General features: G+C 51.6%; 1 protein-coding gene across 3 annotated transcripts in view; it reads left to right on the top strand.

The window, feature by feature from the left end:
• The window catches only part of LOC8067996 (mediator of RNA polymerase II transcription subunit 14), a 33,585-nt gene continuing 15,057 nt past the window's right edge, over positions 463-18,990 (top strand). Inside the window, exons 1-6 of one of the 3 annotated variants that reach the window (XM_021465029.1) lie at positions 463-1,111; positions 2,433-3,506; positions 4,405-4,499; positions 8,416-8,590; positions 18,098-18,431; positions 18,534-18,890. In XM_021465029.1, the coding sequence (XP_021320704.1) occupies positions 863-1,111; positions 2,433-3,506; positions 4,405-4,499; positions 8,416-8,590; positions 18,098-18,431; positions 18,534-18,890 (2,284 nt within the window). In that variant the 5' untranslated portion in view covers positions 463-862. Of the gene's footprint in view, positions 1,112-2,432; positions 3,507-4,404; positions 4,500-8,415; positions 8,591-18,097; positions 18,891-18,990 lie in introns of all 3 variants that reach the window. The other 2 variants (XM_002445318.2, XM_021465030.1) reach the window with 2 other exon arrangements.

Below are 18,990 nucleotides of genomic sequence, written 5' to 3'. Positions count from 1 at the left end.
AATGAAAATAAAAACTAATTGCACAGTTTGTCTATAAATCGTGAAATGAATCTTTTTAAGCCTAGTTACTCTATGATTGGACAATGTTTGTCAAATAAAAACGAAAGTGCTACAGTATTGAAATCCAAAAATTTTTTGGATCTAAACAAGGCCTTAGGTGTTATATTCGTTAGTTGTTAGGCTCATGGGCCTAGGACATGTTAAAATGTGGCTTTTTCTTATGTACATAGTTATTAGGCTGACTTGCACACAAATTACAAGTGCATCAAATTACAAGTGCATGTGTGTGCTAAATTAGGGGAAAAAACACATGGAATTCCTTAATTTCGTGTGATTTTTAGGGTAGCCAAAAAGCGTGTGCTGGCATGCAATTGGGACCTGGAATTTGTGTGTTTTGGAGGTACAGAACACCCGTGTGCTGTTTGTTGCTAACGACAGAATAAAAAATAAACACGAAATAGTAGGGTTCGTCAAAAAAATCCCCAAACCAAAAGCGGAGACGACCAACGGAATAAGCTGGCTGCGGCTCTCAAACTCTCGCTGCACCTGCGAGCTCTCCGCCGCCCTCGCCGCCTCCAAGACACCATTCTTTCCGCCGCTGCTTCAACTACCCTCCTTTTGCCGTCGCCGGCGTCCTCGTCTCCACCCTTCACCGCCAGGAACGGAGATCAACCTGATGACCCGAACTTGGACTGATTGTTCCCTTCCTCGTCGGTGAGGTAGCTTGGTCTGCCTGGATGGGTTGATCCCTCCGTCCCGAGGAACACGAATCTCCCTCTGTGATAAAGACATCTCAATCCGCCTAGCTGGTAGTGGTGGCGTCCTGGTAGCGGCAGGAAGGTTCAGCTAAGGGGCCGAGGCCATGGCGGTGGAGTTGGGGCAGCAGATGGTGGAGCTGGGCGCGATGGTCCGGCTCGCGGCCGAGGAGTCGTACCTGGCGCTGCGGGACCTCGTGGAGATGTCGCGGACCGAGGCGGAAGCGGAGGCGCAGGGGAAGGAGGGCGTGCGGCTAAGGTCGGACACCGAGAAGAAGATCGACCTGCTCAAGTTCGTCGACCGCACGCGGCAGCGCATGCTCCGGCTCCATGTCCTCGCCAAGTGGTGTCAGCAGGTTAGCCTAGCCGATTATCTCACCTCCCCAAAATTTAATTAGGCCTTGTATGCTCAATTACAGATGTAATTTTGTAGAAGTGAACCATGTTTTTTTTTGTTTGTTCATTAGCTCAATAACTATTTCGGATTGATTAGGCTTGCTAGGTCCTCCTGACATTACACTCTGCTGTATGCTGTATGCATTATTAGGATGAAGGCAATATGACACTAGGATATAGTTGGATCAACAAAGAAGTGTTTGCATTAACAGGAGTCAGCATGACATACTGACCCTAATCTTCTGCGAACTACCTCGCTCCCTGGAGCATGCAACTTGATTCATGTGTGGTCACAACATTGTAACTTCATTGGCAGTTCATTATCATTTAAAGTTAATCAATGTTTCATTTTGGATCCTGAAGGCTCCATGTAAAATACCCTAGTCTTATTTCGAACTGGGGGGATATTAGTGACATGTTTTATATCTAGATGGTTAGTACCATCCTTTGTACACTGGTGCAGGTCCCCATTAAAACGAAAAAAAAACTCATCTCCAGCCTCACTTTTGGTGCTGCCTGAAGTTTAACTGTTCAAGTGTGCATTGCCTTTTCATTTTGTATGTTTATTTATTCATCCATGTGTGTTTGAAAAGATTATAAAATATTTTACCTTGTATAAGCAGATATGGGGGAAGCTATAAATTTTGGAAGGTCATTGTAGTTTTTTTTAAATAGATTTGGTTGCAGGTTTCGTTTCCTAAATAAAGCACTATTATCATGTAGGTTGTTCTGTCCAAGTTTTAAGCTTTTGCTGTTACTTTTTTAATACAATGAGGTATCCCTGAATTTCATTACTCAAACAAGCAACAGAATCACAGTGTTAATATGACTAACGGACTACCACCAACGATAAACCAAGCTTGCAACAAAGCACACAGGGCTCAGGTCCATGGCCTTGGGGCTGTGATTCGACCATGCCACCTGTTTTTTTTTTTCTGAAAACCTGTTTTCTCTTGCATGATTAGAGAAAACACAGAGACTATGTAGGTCCTTGGCATTGGCTTGTAGGCTCCTGATTGGTTTTTGGTCATGTTTTCCTTCCCGCATATGGCACTGTTAGTCTTATACTAGGTTGTCTAGGGGAGTTGGCTCTGCCTCTCCTTTGGTTCTTTTTTTCCTCTACTTAATGAAGTGACACGTAGTTCTCCTGCGCCGTTTGAGAAAAAAAAGTTACAGAACTATGTTTAGTTCTTCAGAACTTATATCCTTTGTTCTTTTGCCAGAGATGGTACTATTTTAATTTTTCCTGTGATTGAGATATTTGATTTGGATCTTTTTCAGGTTCCTCTGGTTAATTACTGCCAGCAACTGGCATCAACGCTCTCTAGCCATGAAACATGTTTCACCCAAACAGCAGACTCGCTGTTCTTTATGCATGATGGACTGCAGCAGGCCCGTGCTCCCATTTTTGATGTTCCATTTGCTACAGAAGTCCTTCGTACAGGGAGTTATAGGAGATTGCCAAAATGTATAGAGGAAATAGGTACCCAGAATACACTTTTTCAAGATGAACGAAGGCCTACTTTGAAGATATTAAACACCCTTGTACGGGCAAAATTACTTGAAACCTCGCTTCCTAAGGAAATTTCAGAGGTTTCAGTGACTGATGGGATAGCCAATCTTTGTGTACATGGAGAGTTTAAAGTTCTTCTTACATTGGGTTACCGTGGCCATTTCTCGCTTTGGAGGTTATTGCACATGGAGTTACTTGTTGGTGATAAGACTGGACCCATTACGCTTGAAGAGACGAGAAGATATGCTTTGGGTGATGATATTGAGCGGAGAATGGCTAACACTGACAATCCCTTGATGATTTTGTATACTGTATTGCATGAATTATGCATCTCTCTTGTTATGGATACTTTAATTAGGCAGGCCAACATTCTGCGGCAGGGTAGATGGAAAGATGCAATAAAATCTGAACTTATTTCAGATAATAGTGCAGCACAAGTTGGGAATAATGCTCCGGTGCAGCTTGGGCAAGATGGGGAACTTGATCAGAGTGGTTTCAGGATACCTGGTTTGAAGGTGAATTACTGGCTAGACGAAAACATCAGTGGCTCAACAGAACCTGATGTATCCCCATTTATCAGCATTGAGGCAGGGAAGGATATGCGGATAAATTGTCTTCACAGCTCATTTATACTGGATCCACTTACTGATAAAGAGGTTGATCTTTCTATTGATCTTAGTTGCATTGATGTTGAAGCACTTATTTTGAAAGCAATTGCTTGCAATAGACACACCCGTCTTCTGGAAATTCAAAGGGAATTGAGCAAAAATGTTCAAATTTCACAATCACCTGCTGATGTTGTCCTGAAAAGAGAAGTCATTCACGTAGACAGCTTAGGGAAGGTATGTGTCTTTGAATTCAAGTACCTTCTGTTGCGGTTTATTTTACACATAAAGCAAAGGGATGGCCATGAAGGTCTGTTATGCGATCAGCCTATCTGAGGAAATCCCTACTTTTTATCTTGCATTTGTTTAGCTGGACTTCTAGATTCATTGGTTGGGAGTGTTTTGAAGGCGTCGCTTAAGTGACGCTTAGGCGTCGGGGCGCTCCAGGCTCGCCTTAGGGGTAAGGCGGCACCTTGTCACCTTATGCACATGCTCATGCCCCCTCGATTCTGCCGTTTCCTCATCAATTCTGATGCCGGTCCTCAATATTCCGCTGTCTCCTCGCCGCCGTCGGCTTGATTCCGCCTTCTCCCCGCCACCGGCTGCTCGATCTGGAAGGGCACGGCGGCGGCTGTAGATCTGGAAGGGGAGCAGCGAGGGAGGGGAGTAGAGCAGGCATCCGGAGAGAGGGGAGGAGCCGCGGACAGAAGCGGAGCCGCAGAGGGAAGTGGAGTGGCGGAGAGACGAGCGGAGGTGGATGAGTGGTGGAGAACGAGGAGCACCGCTGGAGGAGATTCCCATTGGGATAAGCCACGCCAGGAGGGGGAGGGGCACATGGGCCACCTGGTGGGCTGGGCCAGCCCACTTCTTACTCCTCATCTCCTTTTCTTTTTTCCTTTTCTTTTTTCTTCATCATCTACTACTCTAAGCTATTGTTTTAAGTTTTTCCTAAATTCGTAAGGCGTCGCCTCGCCTCACGCCTTAGTTGCCTAAGCGTAAGGCGGTAGTCACTCGCCATGCCTCGCCTTACCGCCTTAAAAACATTGGGTTGGGATATAGTTTTGCTTCTGAGTATCTTGCTTCCCAGATTTTCACTATAACTTTTGGTGCCTTATCAATTCCATAAATCACGCAGAAAGTGGATGGAAGCAACTTTGGTAATTGTACGAATGAAGTTCTCCAGGTTAGAGCATATGGACAATTGTATATTCACCTTGGGATAAATATCAGGTGTGTTATGCTACATTGTTAATTTTCTTACCTTACATTCCATATGTTAAAAATTGTATGTTCACCTTGGGATATATATGAGGTCTGTTATTTTTTGTTGCAGTGTTAGTTTTCTTACCTTTTTTTTTGAAGGCAGTTTTCTTACCTTATGTTCCATATGATATATGTTATGATTTTGTATATGAAAAACTAATTGCATAGATGCAGTTATCAATATGTAATGCAAGACTGTGACCAACAGTTTTGAAGTGGTATATTAATGTAACAAATAATTGAAATACAGGATTGCTATTTGTCAATCGAGTATTTTATCCTGCCCCCGCCCTCGATTTTTCTGTTCACGCTCCAATCTGCTTTTCCCATCTCCAACGACCTCAACCTGTCTCTGTTGTTGCTGCCCCAACACTTAATCTTTATGCTTACTCGGACTCCACTTGGGCTAGTGATCCCACAGATCATGGTTCTGTCACAGGCTATTGCATTCTTCGTGGTTCTTATCATGCTCTAGTACAGAGGTAGAACTTCGAGATCTTGCTACCACCACTTCAGAGATTGTATGACTTCAATGGTTGCTAGCTGACTTTGGCATTTCTTGTGATGCTCCTACACCTACAGACTGCCAATGATCCATGAAGCATGAACTCACAAAGCATATTGGTATTGATGCCTCTTTTATTTGATCTCACTGTAAAAAAAATAATTTCTCTTCAGTATGTACCCTCTGAACTGCAAATGGCAGACTTTTTCACTAAAGCACAAACTTGAGAGCACCATCGGCTTCACTTGCTCAAACTAAATGCTTTAGGTCCTCCACTCCACATTGAGTTTCTGCGGGGGAGGGGGTGCTAAGTATGTCAAGGCTCATATATTTTATGTCTATATGGCCCATAAAGAGTTCTCTATATATCGTTGATGACCTGATGTCCCCAAGGGACTTGTTATACACTCAAACATCAAAGATTAGTGTTAAGAGTATGTGTAATGCAGGCCCATGTGGCTAGGCCCATGAGGCCCATGTATCCCTAACTATATTGCCACCCTGGTTAGGGTTGGCCCAAGTAATGAAACCCTAATTCTAACATGGTATCAGCTAGGGCTCTTATCCCTCCTCCAGCCCCAGCCGCTGCCTGCCTCTAGCTGGTTGGCCGGCGCGCCGCCAGCCATGGCTGGCTGCCCTCCTCATCCCCCTCCCTCCTCCGCTTATCTCCATTCTTTCCCTCCCCTTCCCACCTCTTTGCCACCGCCCATCCGCCCGCGCCTGAAGCTGCACTCGCGCGGGGCGCGCTCGCGCCGGTGGTGCTCGCGCGGGGCGCACTCGTGCAGGGGACGCTCGCGTCTGGCGCCGAGCTCGCGTGGGTGGCTGCGCCTGCGCGTCCGCAGGGCGCCATGCCTGGGGCTCACCCGCCTGGCCAGCAGCAGCACGCAACCGTGCCCACCGGCAGTCAGCTCGGTCTGCAGGGGCCGCCTGCTGCCGTCGCCACCATGGCCGTGGGTGCGGGCAACGAAACTGGTGCCCTGCCTGCGGTAGAAGTCGCTGCTGCGGACGTCGCAGGTGCCCTGTTTGGTGTCGATGCCGCAGCCATGGCTGCAGGAGCCGCTGCCGCCATGGCAGCCGGGCTGGGGATGCCGGGCGTCGGCAACGACGGTCTCCTGCGCACCTCGATCTTCCCCGCCCCGCCTCCGCCGTCCGCTTCACACCGCGCAGCGGCGCACAACCTCGACCTTGCTGCCGCCCTCGTCGCTGCCCGGGCCACGTGAGGCCGCCGTCGCCTGGGAGCGCGAGCGAGAGGCGGCCGATGCCTTGGCCTCCGTGCCTCAGCCGAGGTCGGGACCACATCCGCTGGATTGGCCGGTCCCCACGTGTCTCCCGCAGCGGTCCTCTGGCATGATCCGGCCGACCCGCTCGTGACGCAGCTCCACTACCAGGCCGGGGGTGTCCAGAACATCCGTCTCCTGGTCCCGGTTGTCCTCGAGCCGGAGTCGCCTTCCTACGCCCGGTGGCGGGACCTGGTCCTCACGCTCCGCCGCTATGCCCTCGACGACCACGTCCTCGCCGACATTTCGGTCGCGGTCCAGACCCCCGCGTGGCTGCGCCTCGACAACATCGTCCTCTCCTAGATCCTCAGGATGATCTCCCTCGACCTCCACGACCTCGTCCGCAACACTCCGCACGCTCGCGGGGCATGGCTGGCGCTCGAGGGCCAGTTTCTGGGCAACGCCGAGCCCCGGGCTCTGCGACTCGACGCGAGCTTCCGTATCTTCGTCCAGGGCGACCTCTCCGTCAGCGAGTTCTGCCGCCAGATGAAGGGCATGGCGGACTCTCTCGGCGACCTCGGCTGGCCTGTGGAGAACCGGATCTTGGTCCTCAACGTTCTCCCCGGGCTCAGTGACCGCTACTCCTACCTCCGAACGTGGATCACCCGGCAGCGGCCCTTCCCCACCTTCCTGCAGGTCCGTGACGACCTTGTCATGGAGGAGCTTACTCAGGGCCTCCAGCCTGGGTCCACCTCCGCCCCGGGGTCCTCGTCCTCCTCGACTGCTCTCACTGCCACTCCTCCGCCCCGTCCTGCCCCGCCACCAGTCATCACTTCTTGGTCCTCTCCCCCCGGACCGAGCGGAGGTGGGGGGGGGGGGGGGCATGGCGGCCGCCGTCGCCGTGGCGGGGGACGTGGAGGAGGTCGTGGGGGCAACACGATGCCGCCGCCCCCACGGGGTGCACCCTGGCCATCCTTCCACAACCCATGGTCAGGGCGCATCTCCATGTGGCCGTTCCAGGCTCCCGGTGGTGAGCCTCGCCCGCCGGCGGCCATGCTCGCTGGTGCTTCCCCGGGGTTTCCCTCCGCGACCCCGTGGACGGTACCCCCTGTGTCTACGTGGCCCGGGCCTGCCGGCTTGGACCAGGCGGCCTTGGCCCACTCCTTCAGCACCATTGCCCTGACACCACCAGTTGGGCCGGAGTGGGTCGCCGACTCTGGGGCTACTTACCACACCACTCCTAACCCTGGTATACTTTCTTCTGTTCACCCTCCATCTTCCTCTCTTCCTTTGTCCATTATGGTCGCCAATGGGTCGTGTCTTCTTGTCACATCTGTGGGTGCCGCTGGCCCCCATGGTTCCTTTTGTCTTCCTGACGTTCTTGTTGCTCCTTTTATGGTTCACAACCTTCTTTCAACTCGTTGTTTTATAGCTGACAATTCTTGTTCTGTGGAGTTTGACTCTTCTGGTCTTACTGTGAAGGATTTGGCTTCTCGGCGTCCTCTGCTTCGATGTGACAGCACGGGGCCCCTTTACACTCTAAGCTTTCCGGCATCTGCCTCGCCTCCTTCGCCGGTTTTGTCAGCTGCCTTCGCCACCACTACTTCCACTACTTGGCACCGGCGTAGGGGAGGTGGGGTCGCAGGAGTCCAGAGCCAGAAGCGATCCCAAGAAAAATGTCGCACCATTTGGTGGTCTTACTTTTGTTCTTTTTAGTTGTAGGAGATTAGGAGTGAGATGGTCCATCACTCATCCCACTCCTCAAACCAAACACTCTGCTAGTGATAGACCTATCTCTTATCCATTGTAGGCTATGCTAATTAGACGTCACAAACTAGTATTTCTGTGTTTCAGAAAAAAAAAACTAGTATTTCTGTGCCGAACTGGATGGAGTAAGCTTTGTGCATGTTGCCATCTGGAATTTTTCTGAAAACCAAAGAAAGAGAACTATCCAGGTAATACTTTAATGATCTCTGCTATGCTGCTGTAAGAATGGTTATCAAGGTTTCCAGGCTGGCTGCTCAGGCACTACTTGTACTCTTAGAGAAGCCTGAAGAGAATTCCGCCACCTTCTTTTGTTTCAGAACTTATTTATGTGTGCATAGGATTCTGGGTCAGTCACTTTACTTACTGTTCTGGTGCTTATTTCTCTCTGCAATAGGAGTGGTCGCCTCCTCCTTCAATCATCCAAAAATATCTTGCTACCTTCCGCGCTATTAGAATCTGAAGAAGCTCTAAACAAAGGGAGTCTAACAGCAAGTGAGGTTTTTGTGAGCTTGAAGACCAGGAGCATCCTCCACTTATTTGCTGCAATTGGAAGGTTCCTGGGTCATAAGGTTGTTTTCATCATAATATACTGCATATATATATATATATATATTTTTCTTTTATATTCTGAACCTGTTTTCTTGTTTTTAGTTATTAGCCTTAGCATTTTGTTGCAATGTTCTTGTAAAGAATCAGTGAATTACAGTCTTGTTATCCTCATCTGAATCATCTTTTATCTTGACATAAACTGCCTGGCCAGAGCTAAAAGCCATACTTATTTTGGTATTCCATGTTTGACAAATTGTATGAAATTTTGTGGAACTTCATTTGTATCTTGTGATCTTTACTGTGGAAAATCTTCCAAGTTTTGTATTCTATACTGATCAATGTTTTCTGATCGGCTTATTGTTCCTAATTGATCTGGTACCGATTAGGACGATTAGAACGATTAATTGACCTCTGATCAGTCTAATCGTCCAGCATATAGCAGGACTATATATCATATATGTATGGTATATATACCATATACTATATATTTATATAGTAGACATCGAGCATCAAGACTATATTTCTACTTAGTTGGTTACTTACCTGTGAGATCGGACTCCATATTCTTGTCCCAGTCTCCATATGTATAGCTCGAGTGGAAGTGGGAGTGAGGACTGAGGAAGTGAGGAGAGAAAGAGTGGGGGTGGGGTTTATAAGAAAACCCTAATGGGCCTGGCCCAAATAAATATAGCCCAATAAAGCAGCCCATCTGTCTATTTAATTCTAATCAACCTAGAGACCTAATTGGACGATTAATCACGAGTAATCGATGATTAATCAGATCGCTCTAATCTAATCGGAGGGCCTAATCGAGTGCTAAGTACTAATAAGGATGATTAATCGCGATTAATCGGACGATCAGAAAACATTGTACTGATTAAATGGCATGCAACTAAAAGTAATAATAGTTTGTGATAATAGTGTCTAGCATTGATCTTTCCTATTACATTGACTGACCATTCTCACACCTGACACCTAACTAATGTGAACCAGTCTGGGTGTTTCATCCAAGTTTCATTTCATTTTATAGGCTGCCCACAATATGTCGATATTGAGAGGGATCCTCAAGATGTACCCCATCAGTGAGACGAAGCTGCAAGTGAAGATCCATAGGTGTAGCAGCAATTCGTTTATCAGTGATGCCTGAACGAGCAATAAGATCTTATATGTACTTAGACTGAGAAAGATGATATCCCTTGGTGGATTGCTTGACCTCAATGCCTAAGAAATAATTGAGAGGCCCCAAATCAGACATATGAAATTCAGCACTAAGCTGTTGCTTCACATAAGAAATGTGATCCTCATTATCTCCCGTAATCAACATATCATCGACATATAGAAGAAGCGGGTGAAAAACCAGCAGCCCATATCACAAAACGCTTATGCTAAGCACAAGGGGCCTTATCACAGATATAAAAAGCCATCAATTCCATGTGTAACACCGCATGTGAAGAAGTTCACAGCCGCTGCCGCGGGAATGGCGCGCACATGAGGACCGTGCATGGAGTCGGATCGCGGCCGCGTGAACCACGCGTCTGCACGTCAAGACTGCACGCTTGAAGTCGGATCGCGTCCGCACATGAAGACAACGCGAGTCGGATCGCGTCCGTGGCGTCCGTGCGTCTGCGCGTGAAGCCTGTTACGAACCTTTGGGATCACAAAGTACAGACACTCCAGAGGTGGAGAGAGCCATATATAGGGAGCCACATGGCTAAATATAGAGTGGGTCTGGGCCTATTGATATCATACACGTAACACCCCCCTTCAAACTCAAGGTGGAAGTGGAGGATCTGAAGCATTGAGTGTTAGAGTATGAGTGATTTAGGCCCATGTGTCTTGGCCCACGAGGCCCATGTATGCAACAATATGGCCACCCTGGTTAGGGTTGGCCTTGGTATGGAAAATCAGTTGACCAACATGGTATCCAGCTAGGGTTCTCTCCTTCCCTCTCTCCCAGCCCAGCCACCACCCGCCGCCGCCGGCAGGCAAGCCGCCGCCGGCCATGGCTGCTCCTCCCCTCCTTCCTCCCCACCCTATTTTCATTTCTTCCCTCCCCTGTCCAGCTCCTCCTGGGCGCAGATCGCGGCTGCTCCCTCCACAGTCCGCCCGGACGCGCTGGCCCGTGCCGCCGGCCATGCAGCGTCCGCGTCCGCCGACCACGCCGCGACGCGCGCCAGGCCACCCGCGACGCCGCCCGCAGGCCAGGTCGCGCACGTGCCCGTAGGCCAGGCCGCGCCCGCGCCCGCCGGCCAGGCCGCGCACGTGCCCCTGCTCATGGCCGCGGGGACGCCCGCCGCGCCTGGCGCCGGCGCTGATGCCGGGAATGAGGAGGTTGCAGCCGGTCTGGGAGCCGCGCGCCCGTCAGGCGCCCTGCCAACCGCGCCCGCGCCAGGAGCCGTTCGTCCGCCCGGTAGTCTGCACGACGCGTACGCGCCAGGCGCTCGCCCGCCATGGGGCGCACCCGCCCGTCCGCAGGGGGCTGCTCCACCCAGCGCCGCCGCCGCGGCTGCCGTTCTCCCTCCTCCCTCGCTGCGCGCAGGCACGGCCCCCGGCGCAGCCAGTCCTGGCGCGAGCGCGGGCCCAGCGCGCCATCCAGGCATAGGTGCGGGTGCTCCAGCCCAGTGGCATCTGCGCCACGGCGCGAACGTCGCATCGCCCCCTGTGCCGCTTGATTCTCGACTACACGCAGCTGGCACTGGCGCGCCCCTCCCTGGCGATGCTGCCTTCGCCCTCGCCACCGCCCTCATCGCCGCCCGGGCTGAGCGAGGGTTGGGGGGGCCTCCTGACGCGTGCCTGGGCACCGGCGTGCCCCTCCCTGGCGCGGCCTCCGCCCTCGCCGCCGCCCACATCACCGCCCGGGCTTCTCCTCTTCGCCCTCCTCCCTCCGAGCCGAGTGGGAGTTGGGGGGGCCGTGGTGGCCGCCATCGCCGCCAAAGTAGAAGCGGTGAGCTTCGCCAGCCGGAGGCCATGCTCGGAGGTGCTCCTCCGGTGTTTCCCTCCGCACCCGTGTGGCCTCCACCTCCCGGCACCTTGCCTGGGCCTGTCGGTTGGGACCTGGCGGCCTGGGCATCTTTCCACACCCCATGGTCGTGGACCATGTGGCCTCTCCAGGCTCCCGGAGGTGCGCTTCTTCGCCCGGCGGCGGCCATGCTCGCTTGTGCCCCTCCGGGGTCTCTCTCCGCGTCTCCGGGGGCTCCACCTACCGGCGTCTCACTCGGGCCTGTCGGTTGGGACCCGACGGCCTTGGCCACCTCTTTCAGCGCCATGACTCCGACACCTCTTGTCGGGCCACACTGGGTCGCCGACTCGGGAGCTACTTACCACACCACTCCCGACCGGGGTATCCTCTCCTCCCCCGTTCAACCGCCTTCTTCCTCTCATCCTTCGTCCATCATGGTCGCCAATGGCTCGTGTCTTCCTGTCACATCTGTGGGTACTGCTGGTGCTCATGTCTCCTGTCGCCTTCCTGACGTCCTTGTTGCCCCTTCTATGGTTCACAACCTTCTTTCTATTCGTCGGTTTACAGTTGACAATTCTTGTTCTGTTGAGTTTGACTCTTCTGGTCTTACTGTGAGGGATTTGGCTTCCCGGCGGCCTCTTCTTCGTTGCGACAGCACCCCTTTACACCCTTCAGTTTCCGCCCTCTGCGTCCTCTTCCTCGCCTCCTGTTCTGTCAGCTGCCTTTGCCACCACACCTTCCTCCACTACTTGGCATCGTCGTCTCGGCCATCCTGGTCGTGACGCTTTGACGCAGCTGAGTCGTAGTTCCGACATTCGGTGCCCTCGGTCTCACGATGAGCACCTGTGTCATGCGTGCCAACTGGGCCGTCATGTTCGTCTTCCCTTTTATTCTTCTTCTTCCTGTACCACTCGTGTGTTTGATCTGATTCACTGCGACCTTTGGACCTCTCCTGTCCTCAGCATTTTTGGCTACAAATACTATCTTGTGGTGGTCGATGATTTCTCTCACTATTCGTGGACTTTTCCCTTGCGTGTGAAGTCTGAGGCTTTCCCCACCCTTCTGCACTTCTTCGCCTGGGTGTCTACTCAGTTCGGTCTTACCATCAAGGCTGTTCAGTGTGACAATGGTCGGGAGTTCGATAACTCCACCTCCCGTACCTTCTTTCTCTCTCATGGTGTCCAGTTGCGCATGTCTTGTCCGTATACCTCCTCTCAAAACGGCAAGGCTGAGCGCATGATTCGCACCACCAACGACACCGTGCGCACCCTTCTGCTTCAGGCCTCGCTTCCTGCTCGCTTCTGGGCTGAGAGCTTGCACACCTCCACTTACCTCCTTAACCGCCTTCCTTCCGCTGCCTGCCCAGCTCCTACGCCACACCACGCTCTCTTCGGTACCCCTCCTCGCTATGATCACCTTCGTGTCTTTGGGTGTGCGTGTTACCCGAACACCACTGCTACCGCTCCTCACAAGCTGGCTCCCCATTCGACTCTCTGTGTCTTTCTTGGGTACTCCCCGGATCACAAGGGGTACCGATGCTACGATCTTACCTCTCGTCATGTGGTGTTCGATGAGTCTGTCTTTCCCTTTTCCACCACTACCACCGCCTCTGCTTCCACCTCAGAGCTTGACCTCTTCTCTGTGTTTCCCACTGACCCAGTGGTTGAGCCACCTTTGCCGGTGTTTCCTGCAGGTACTGCTACGCCGCCGGTCGCCCGTGACACCCCGGGGCCAGTACCCTGCCCGGGCCTCGAGGGGCCACCTTCCGGACCGGTCCCTGCGCACGACACGGGTGCCCATGATGCTGGTCCCGGCCAGATGACTCCAGCCCCACCAGCACGCTTCGCCCAGCCGGTGCGTGTCTACCAGCGACGTGCCCGACTGGCCCCGCTGCCTCCGTCGGCACCGGTGGCCTCCTCTTCGCCGGGGTCACCTACGCCACCTGCGGCGTCTTCCCCGCCATCGACACCGACACCGCCGCCAGCGACACCGACACCGCCGCCAGCGACACCGACACCGCTGCCGCGGCCCCAGCTACCCGTGTCGTGACGCCGGTGTACCACCCACCGCTTCTTCACCGACACCCGCGTCATGTTCATCCTATGGTGACGCGACACGCGGCTGGTACACTGCAGCCCCGGGCTCTTGCGGCGATGCCCGGGGACTCGCAGGTCTCCCCGGTACCCTCTTTTGTCCGCGAGGCCTTGCTGGACCCTCACTGGCGCCGCGCGATGGAAGAGGAGTACGCGGCGCTCCTCGCCAACCAGACATGGGATCTGGTGCCACGACCGCCGGGCTCCAACATCGTCACCGGCAAGTGGATCTGGACTCACAAGCGCCGGGCTGACGGCACTCTCGAGCGGTACAAGGCTCGCTGGGTTCTCCGGGGCTTCACTCAGCGCCCCGGTGTCGACTACGATGAGACTTTCAGCCCCGTGGTCAAGCCAGCTACCGTCCGCACGGTCCTCTCGCTGGCCCTCACTCGCGACTGGCCCGTGCATCAGCTGGACGTCAAGATTGCCTTTCTGCATGGCGTTCTTACTGAGACAGTCTACGCCGGTGGGGTTTGTTGACTCTTCTCGTCCCGACATGGTGTGTCGGCTCAACAAGTCTCTCTACGGCCTCAAGCAGGCCCCACGGGCGTGGAACCATCGGTTTGCCGCTTTTCTACTGACAGTGGGGTTTGTGGAGGCCAAGTCAGACACTTCTTTGTTCATCTACCACCTTGGCGCTGAGATTGCATACCTGCTGCTCTATGTTGTTGACATTGTCCTCACGGCCTCCAGTGAGTCCCTCCTTTGACGGATCATAGCATCACTTCAGCAGGAGTTTGCTATGAAGGATCTGAGTCGGCTCCACCACTTCCTCGGGGTCACTGTTGAGCCTCATCCTGCCGGATTACTCCTTCACCAGCGGCAGTACACTCTTGATATCCTGGAGCGCGCTGGGATGACTGACTGCAAGCCCTGCTCCACTCCGGTTGACACACAGGGCAAGCTATCAGACGCTGAGGGTACCCCAGTGACAGATCCCACTGCATATCGGAGTCTTTCCGGTGCACTTCAGTACCTCACCTTCACCCGGCCGGACATCACATATGCAGTTCAACAGATCTGTCTCCATATGCATGATCCCCGGGAGCCACACCTCACCGCTCTCAAGCGGATCCTTCGCTACCTCCGCGGCTCCGTCGACTTCGGTCTCCTCCTTCACCGACGGTCGTCCTCCACCGAGCTCGTCGTCTACACTGACGCCGACTGGGCCGGGTGTCCGGACACTCGTCGCTCCACCTCCGGCTACGCCGTCTTCCTAGGCGGCAACCTGGTGTCCTGGTCGTCCAAGCGCCAGCCGGTCGTCTCTCGCTCCAGTGTCGAGGCGGAGTACCGCGCTGTTGCCAACGGCGTGGCTGAGGCTTCCTGGCTCCGACAGCTCCTCGCTGAGCTCCACAGCCCTCTCTCCCGGAGCACGCTCATCTACTGCGACAACGTCAGTGCGGTGTACCTCTCCACCAACCCGGTACAGCACCAGAGGACCAAGCATGTGGAGATCGATCTACACTTCGTCCGTGATCGGGTCGCCATCGGCGATGTTCGGGTCCTCCACGTCCCGACCACCTCCCAGTTCGCCGACATCTTCACCAAGGGTCTCCCGTCCTCGACCTTCACTGAGTTCCGCTCCAGCCTCAACATCACTAGTGGCTAGTTGCGTCTGTGGGGGGGCTCATGTGTTGTACTTCTTTTCGTGTCTAGTCTGCAAACTCCGCTGCGCCGGTAGTTCAGACTGCGGGGGGGTGTTAGAGTATGAGTGATTTAGGCCCATGTGTCTTGGCCCATGAGGCCCATGTATGCAACAATATGGCCACCCTGGTTAGGGTTGGCCTTGGTATGGAAAATCAGTTGACCAACATTGAGTTTGATCAAGAGAAGCCGATGCTGCTCTGAGTTTGTGCTTTGGTGAAAAAGTCAGCCAATTGCAACTCTGAAGGCACATACTTGAGAGAAATGGTCTTTTGGTGACAATGAGACCGAGTAAAGAAAGCATCCACACCGATATGCTTTGTAAGTTCATGCTTCATAGGATCATTAGCAATTTGTATGGCTCCTGTATTATCACATAGAAGAGGTGTGGCTACATCACAAGAGATACCTAAATCAGCCAACAACCAACGAAGCCATACAATCTCTGTAGTAGTAGTGGCAAGGGCTCGAATTTCAGCCTCTGTACTAGAGCGAGATACAACTGCTTGCTTCTTGGAGTTCCATGCAATATGAGAAGAGCCAAGAAGGATGCAATATCAAATGATCGAATATTGATGTGTTGAGTCACTCACCCAAGTGGAATCCATAAGCATAATTGTACTCATCAATGGACATATCATTCTGCTGAATGACATGAGTTTGCTTAAGACTGTAAAAGAGCCTCACTGTCCTGTGCATAGCGCTGCTTTAGATTTTCCCATATGGCCTTAGCAGTTTTGAACTTAGACTCATAATCAAGGATTGTTTAGTACTATTGACCATAGCAGCCATCACTTTGCCATCATTGATACCCCAATATTTTAGTGTAGTAGCATTACTACCATCCTCCTTAGGCTTAGGGACATTATCAGTTAGATGATGTAGTAAACCATGACCCCTTAATGCGGTCTCCACACAGAAAGCCCATTCAGGATAATTTGGACCCTCTAAAGTTATATGGATGACAATTGCATTGAGCTGAGAACCTGAGACTGAGACATGATTGAAACAAGTGCTAATAGCTGACCAAAAAGGAGGAAGGCAACGATCTGTTACCACAGTGGTATAAGCAGCAGACGACCCCCTCTGTTTGCTGAACGTGCAGGACCTCCTCTGCTCTGTTTCAACAACAGGCGGACAGAGCAGGGGAGTCTGCTCTGTTCCAACAATAGACAGACAGAGCATGGGAGTCGGGGATTGAAGAGGTGATGAGCAGTGACGAGCAGCAGCAGACGACAATGCTCACGTGATCATCCCTGTGCTGCGACGGACGAGTCGCGAGCCCCGCGACGATCCCCGCGAGTCGCGATACCTGCGATGTGACCGCCCGCGACGGACGAGACCCCATGACGGACGAGTCGTGAGTGACGTGTCCCACAATGCGACCGACGAGGCACGATCCAAATCACGAGTGAAGAAGACTCAGGTGGATGGGATTGTCCGTGCGTGAAGAAGCCTCGGGCCAATGGGTCGTCAGGCAAAGAGGGGCACAGCGACGAGGCGCGTGAAGACGGGCGATGAGACGGCGAACAGACCGCCCACGCGGGTGGACGGGCGATGAGGGGGCATGGCGATAGGCCGTGCAAAGGAGGATCCCAAAGAAAAAATGGATCGTGGGTTAGAGCCATATATGTTGTTGCCCAGTTCATTTAGAATTGAGATCTGGGGAAAGCCCAGAGGGCAGCTTGGCCCTTGGCCGGTTGGATTGAATTCCAAAAGGATTATAGGACTTTTTTTTGAGGGAGGGGGTCTGCCACTTATATAGCAATGTGGTCAGCCACCAACTCCAGAATATGCTAAAGCAAAAAGTAAAGATGCCTGCTCCTAACTTGGATGCCAAGGCAATGCAACTACTAATGCATAAAGTAACATACATAGCAATTAGGCTTAACTAACATTCTCCCCCTAAGCCTAATGTTGGTTGATCTGCTCCAGACCAATCCTCCTAAGCCTAAGAAGCTTAGGTACCATGTTATGAACCATTGGGATCACAAAGTACAGACACTCCAGAGGTGGAGGGAGCCATATATAGAGAGCCACATAGCTAAATATAGAGTGGGCCTGAGCCTATAGATAGGCCTATAGATATCATACATGTAACAAAGCCGTGAAGTTGAGTCGGGCTGGCCCGCGTGCGAAGCCATGCCACATGGGTTTGCTACTGCCCGCGAGACAAAGATTGTGGGCGATGGAACAGCTCGCACGGGGATGAAGATATTGGATGTGTGGCGACAGGCCACATGAAGAGGAAGGAACGGCACGACAACAGGCTGCACGAAATGAAAAACCGATGCGATGATGGGCCGTGTGGAGCAGAGATACGCATGACGAAAGATCGCGCGAAACAGAGGAAGTTCCCAAGGGGAAATATTAGATCAGGCTAATCCTAACCCTAATCCATGACTATGATTCCATGTTACGAATCTTGGGGATCTGAGAGAATAGCCACTCCAGAAGTTGAGATGAGTATATATAGAGGGCTAGAGAGCCTCATGGGCCAGGCCATATAGGCCTATAATATAAGAGCCTTCATACACTTAACAACTTGAACATCAGTATTTAAACTTTGATGATTTCTTGTTGCATATCTCATACACATACAGAATATTCCAATACCAACATTTTGCTTATCTAACTTTTGGGACAGTTTGAAAACAGGGAATGACTTTAGCACTATATTTATCAGGTAGACTCCAACAATTTGAACCTTGCATGTTGCGATCCAATTGTGTCTTTGATGAACATTAACCACCTTATTAGACATGTCAGAATTTTCTTTGATATCTTAATACATTCAAATGCTATAATTCTTAATTTTATTGCTGTTTCAGGTTTACTCCCAGTCCCAGGTTCCTCTAAAAATTCCAAAGTCAGTGTTATATGGTTCAGATTTTACGGTCATGGGGTTTCCTCAATGCACAAATGCCTATTATCTGATGATACAACTTGATAATGACCTTACACCTGTTTTTCATTTGCTTGAGACACAGACTGATGAAAGTAACAAGTCTAGTACTGATTCTACGACTGATGCTAATCAGGCCGTGAGGTTTAATAGGATTAACATTAGCCATATGCAAATAGGTGAAGAAAAATATAGTCTCAACCTATTTGATTCTGAGAAGCCACTAGAACATATGGTTAACTACAACCAATGTATTGAAGGTAGAAATGTCAAGCTTCTACCCTTAACACCTTCATTGTCGCCTTCTTTTTCTTCTCTTGTTGATGAAGTATTTGAGCATAATCTAAGTTCTTCAACCACAGAGAATCAGCTTCTGCCACCTCATAGTTTGGCCTCTAATCATTTAAATTCTTACCAAGTTGGTGCTGTTGGAGTCAGTGGCACAGTTTGCCCACCTGAGCTGGATGGAAACTTTATGCATTCCGACATTAATTTTTCAGAAGTTAAACCTGGTGTAAGTTTGAACAGTGATCTGCTGAGTAATCTGAACCACTTTAAATGTACAAATGCTATTTCCAGTTCAGGCACCGCCCACATTTCATTGATGTCGTCAAACTGCAAGTCTGGTCATGATCTTACCTCGTTGAGATCTTCAGGAGGCCATAATATTGTGCATGGAGGTGAATCACTTCAACCTGTTTCTTCAGATGGCCAAGGAGGTACTTTTACATTTTCTTTTTTAGCTTGGGATTTTTGTCTCTCTGACTCTGATAGCCAAGCAGCCTTCTGTCTATGCTGATATATAATAAGCTATCGCTC

Source organism: Sorghum bicolor, chromosome 7, assembly GCF_000003195.3.
Source record: "Sorghum bicolor cultivar BTx623 chromosome 7, Sorghum_bicolor_NCBIv3, whole genome shotgun sequence".
In the NCBI taxonomy this organism is placed as follows: Eukaryota; Viridiplantae; Streptophyta; class Magnoliopsida; order Poales; family Poaceae; genus Sorghum; species Sorghum bicolor.
Note: the sequence above shows the minus strand (reverse complement) of the source record. Positions and strands in the feature narration are given on the sequence as shown.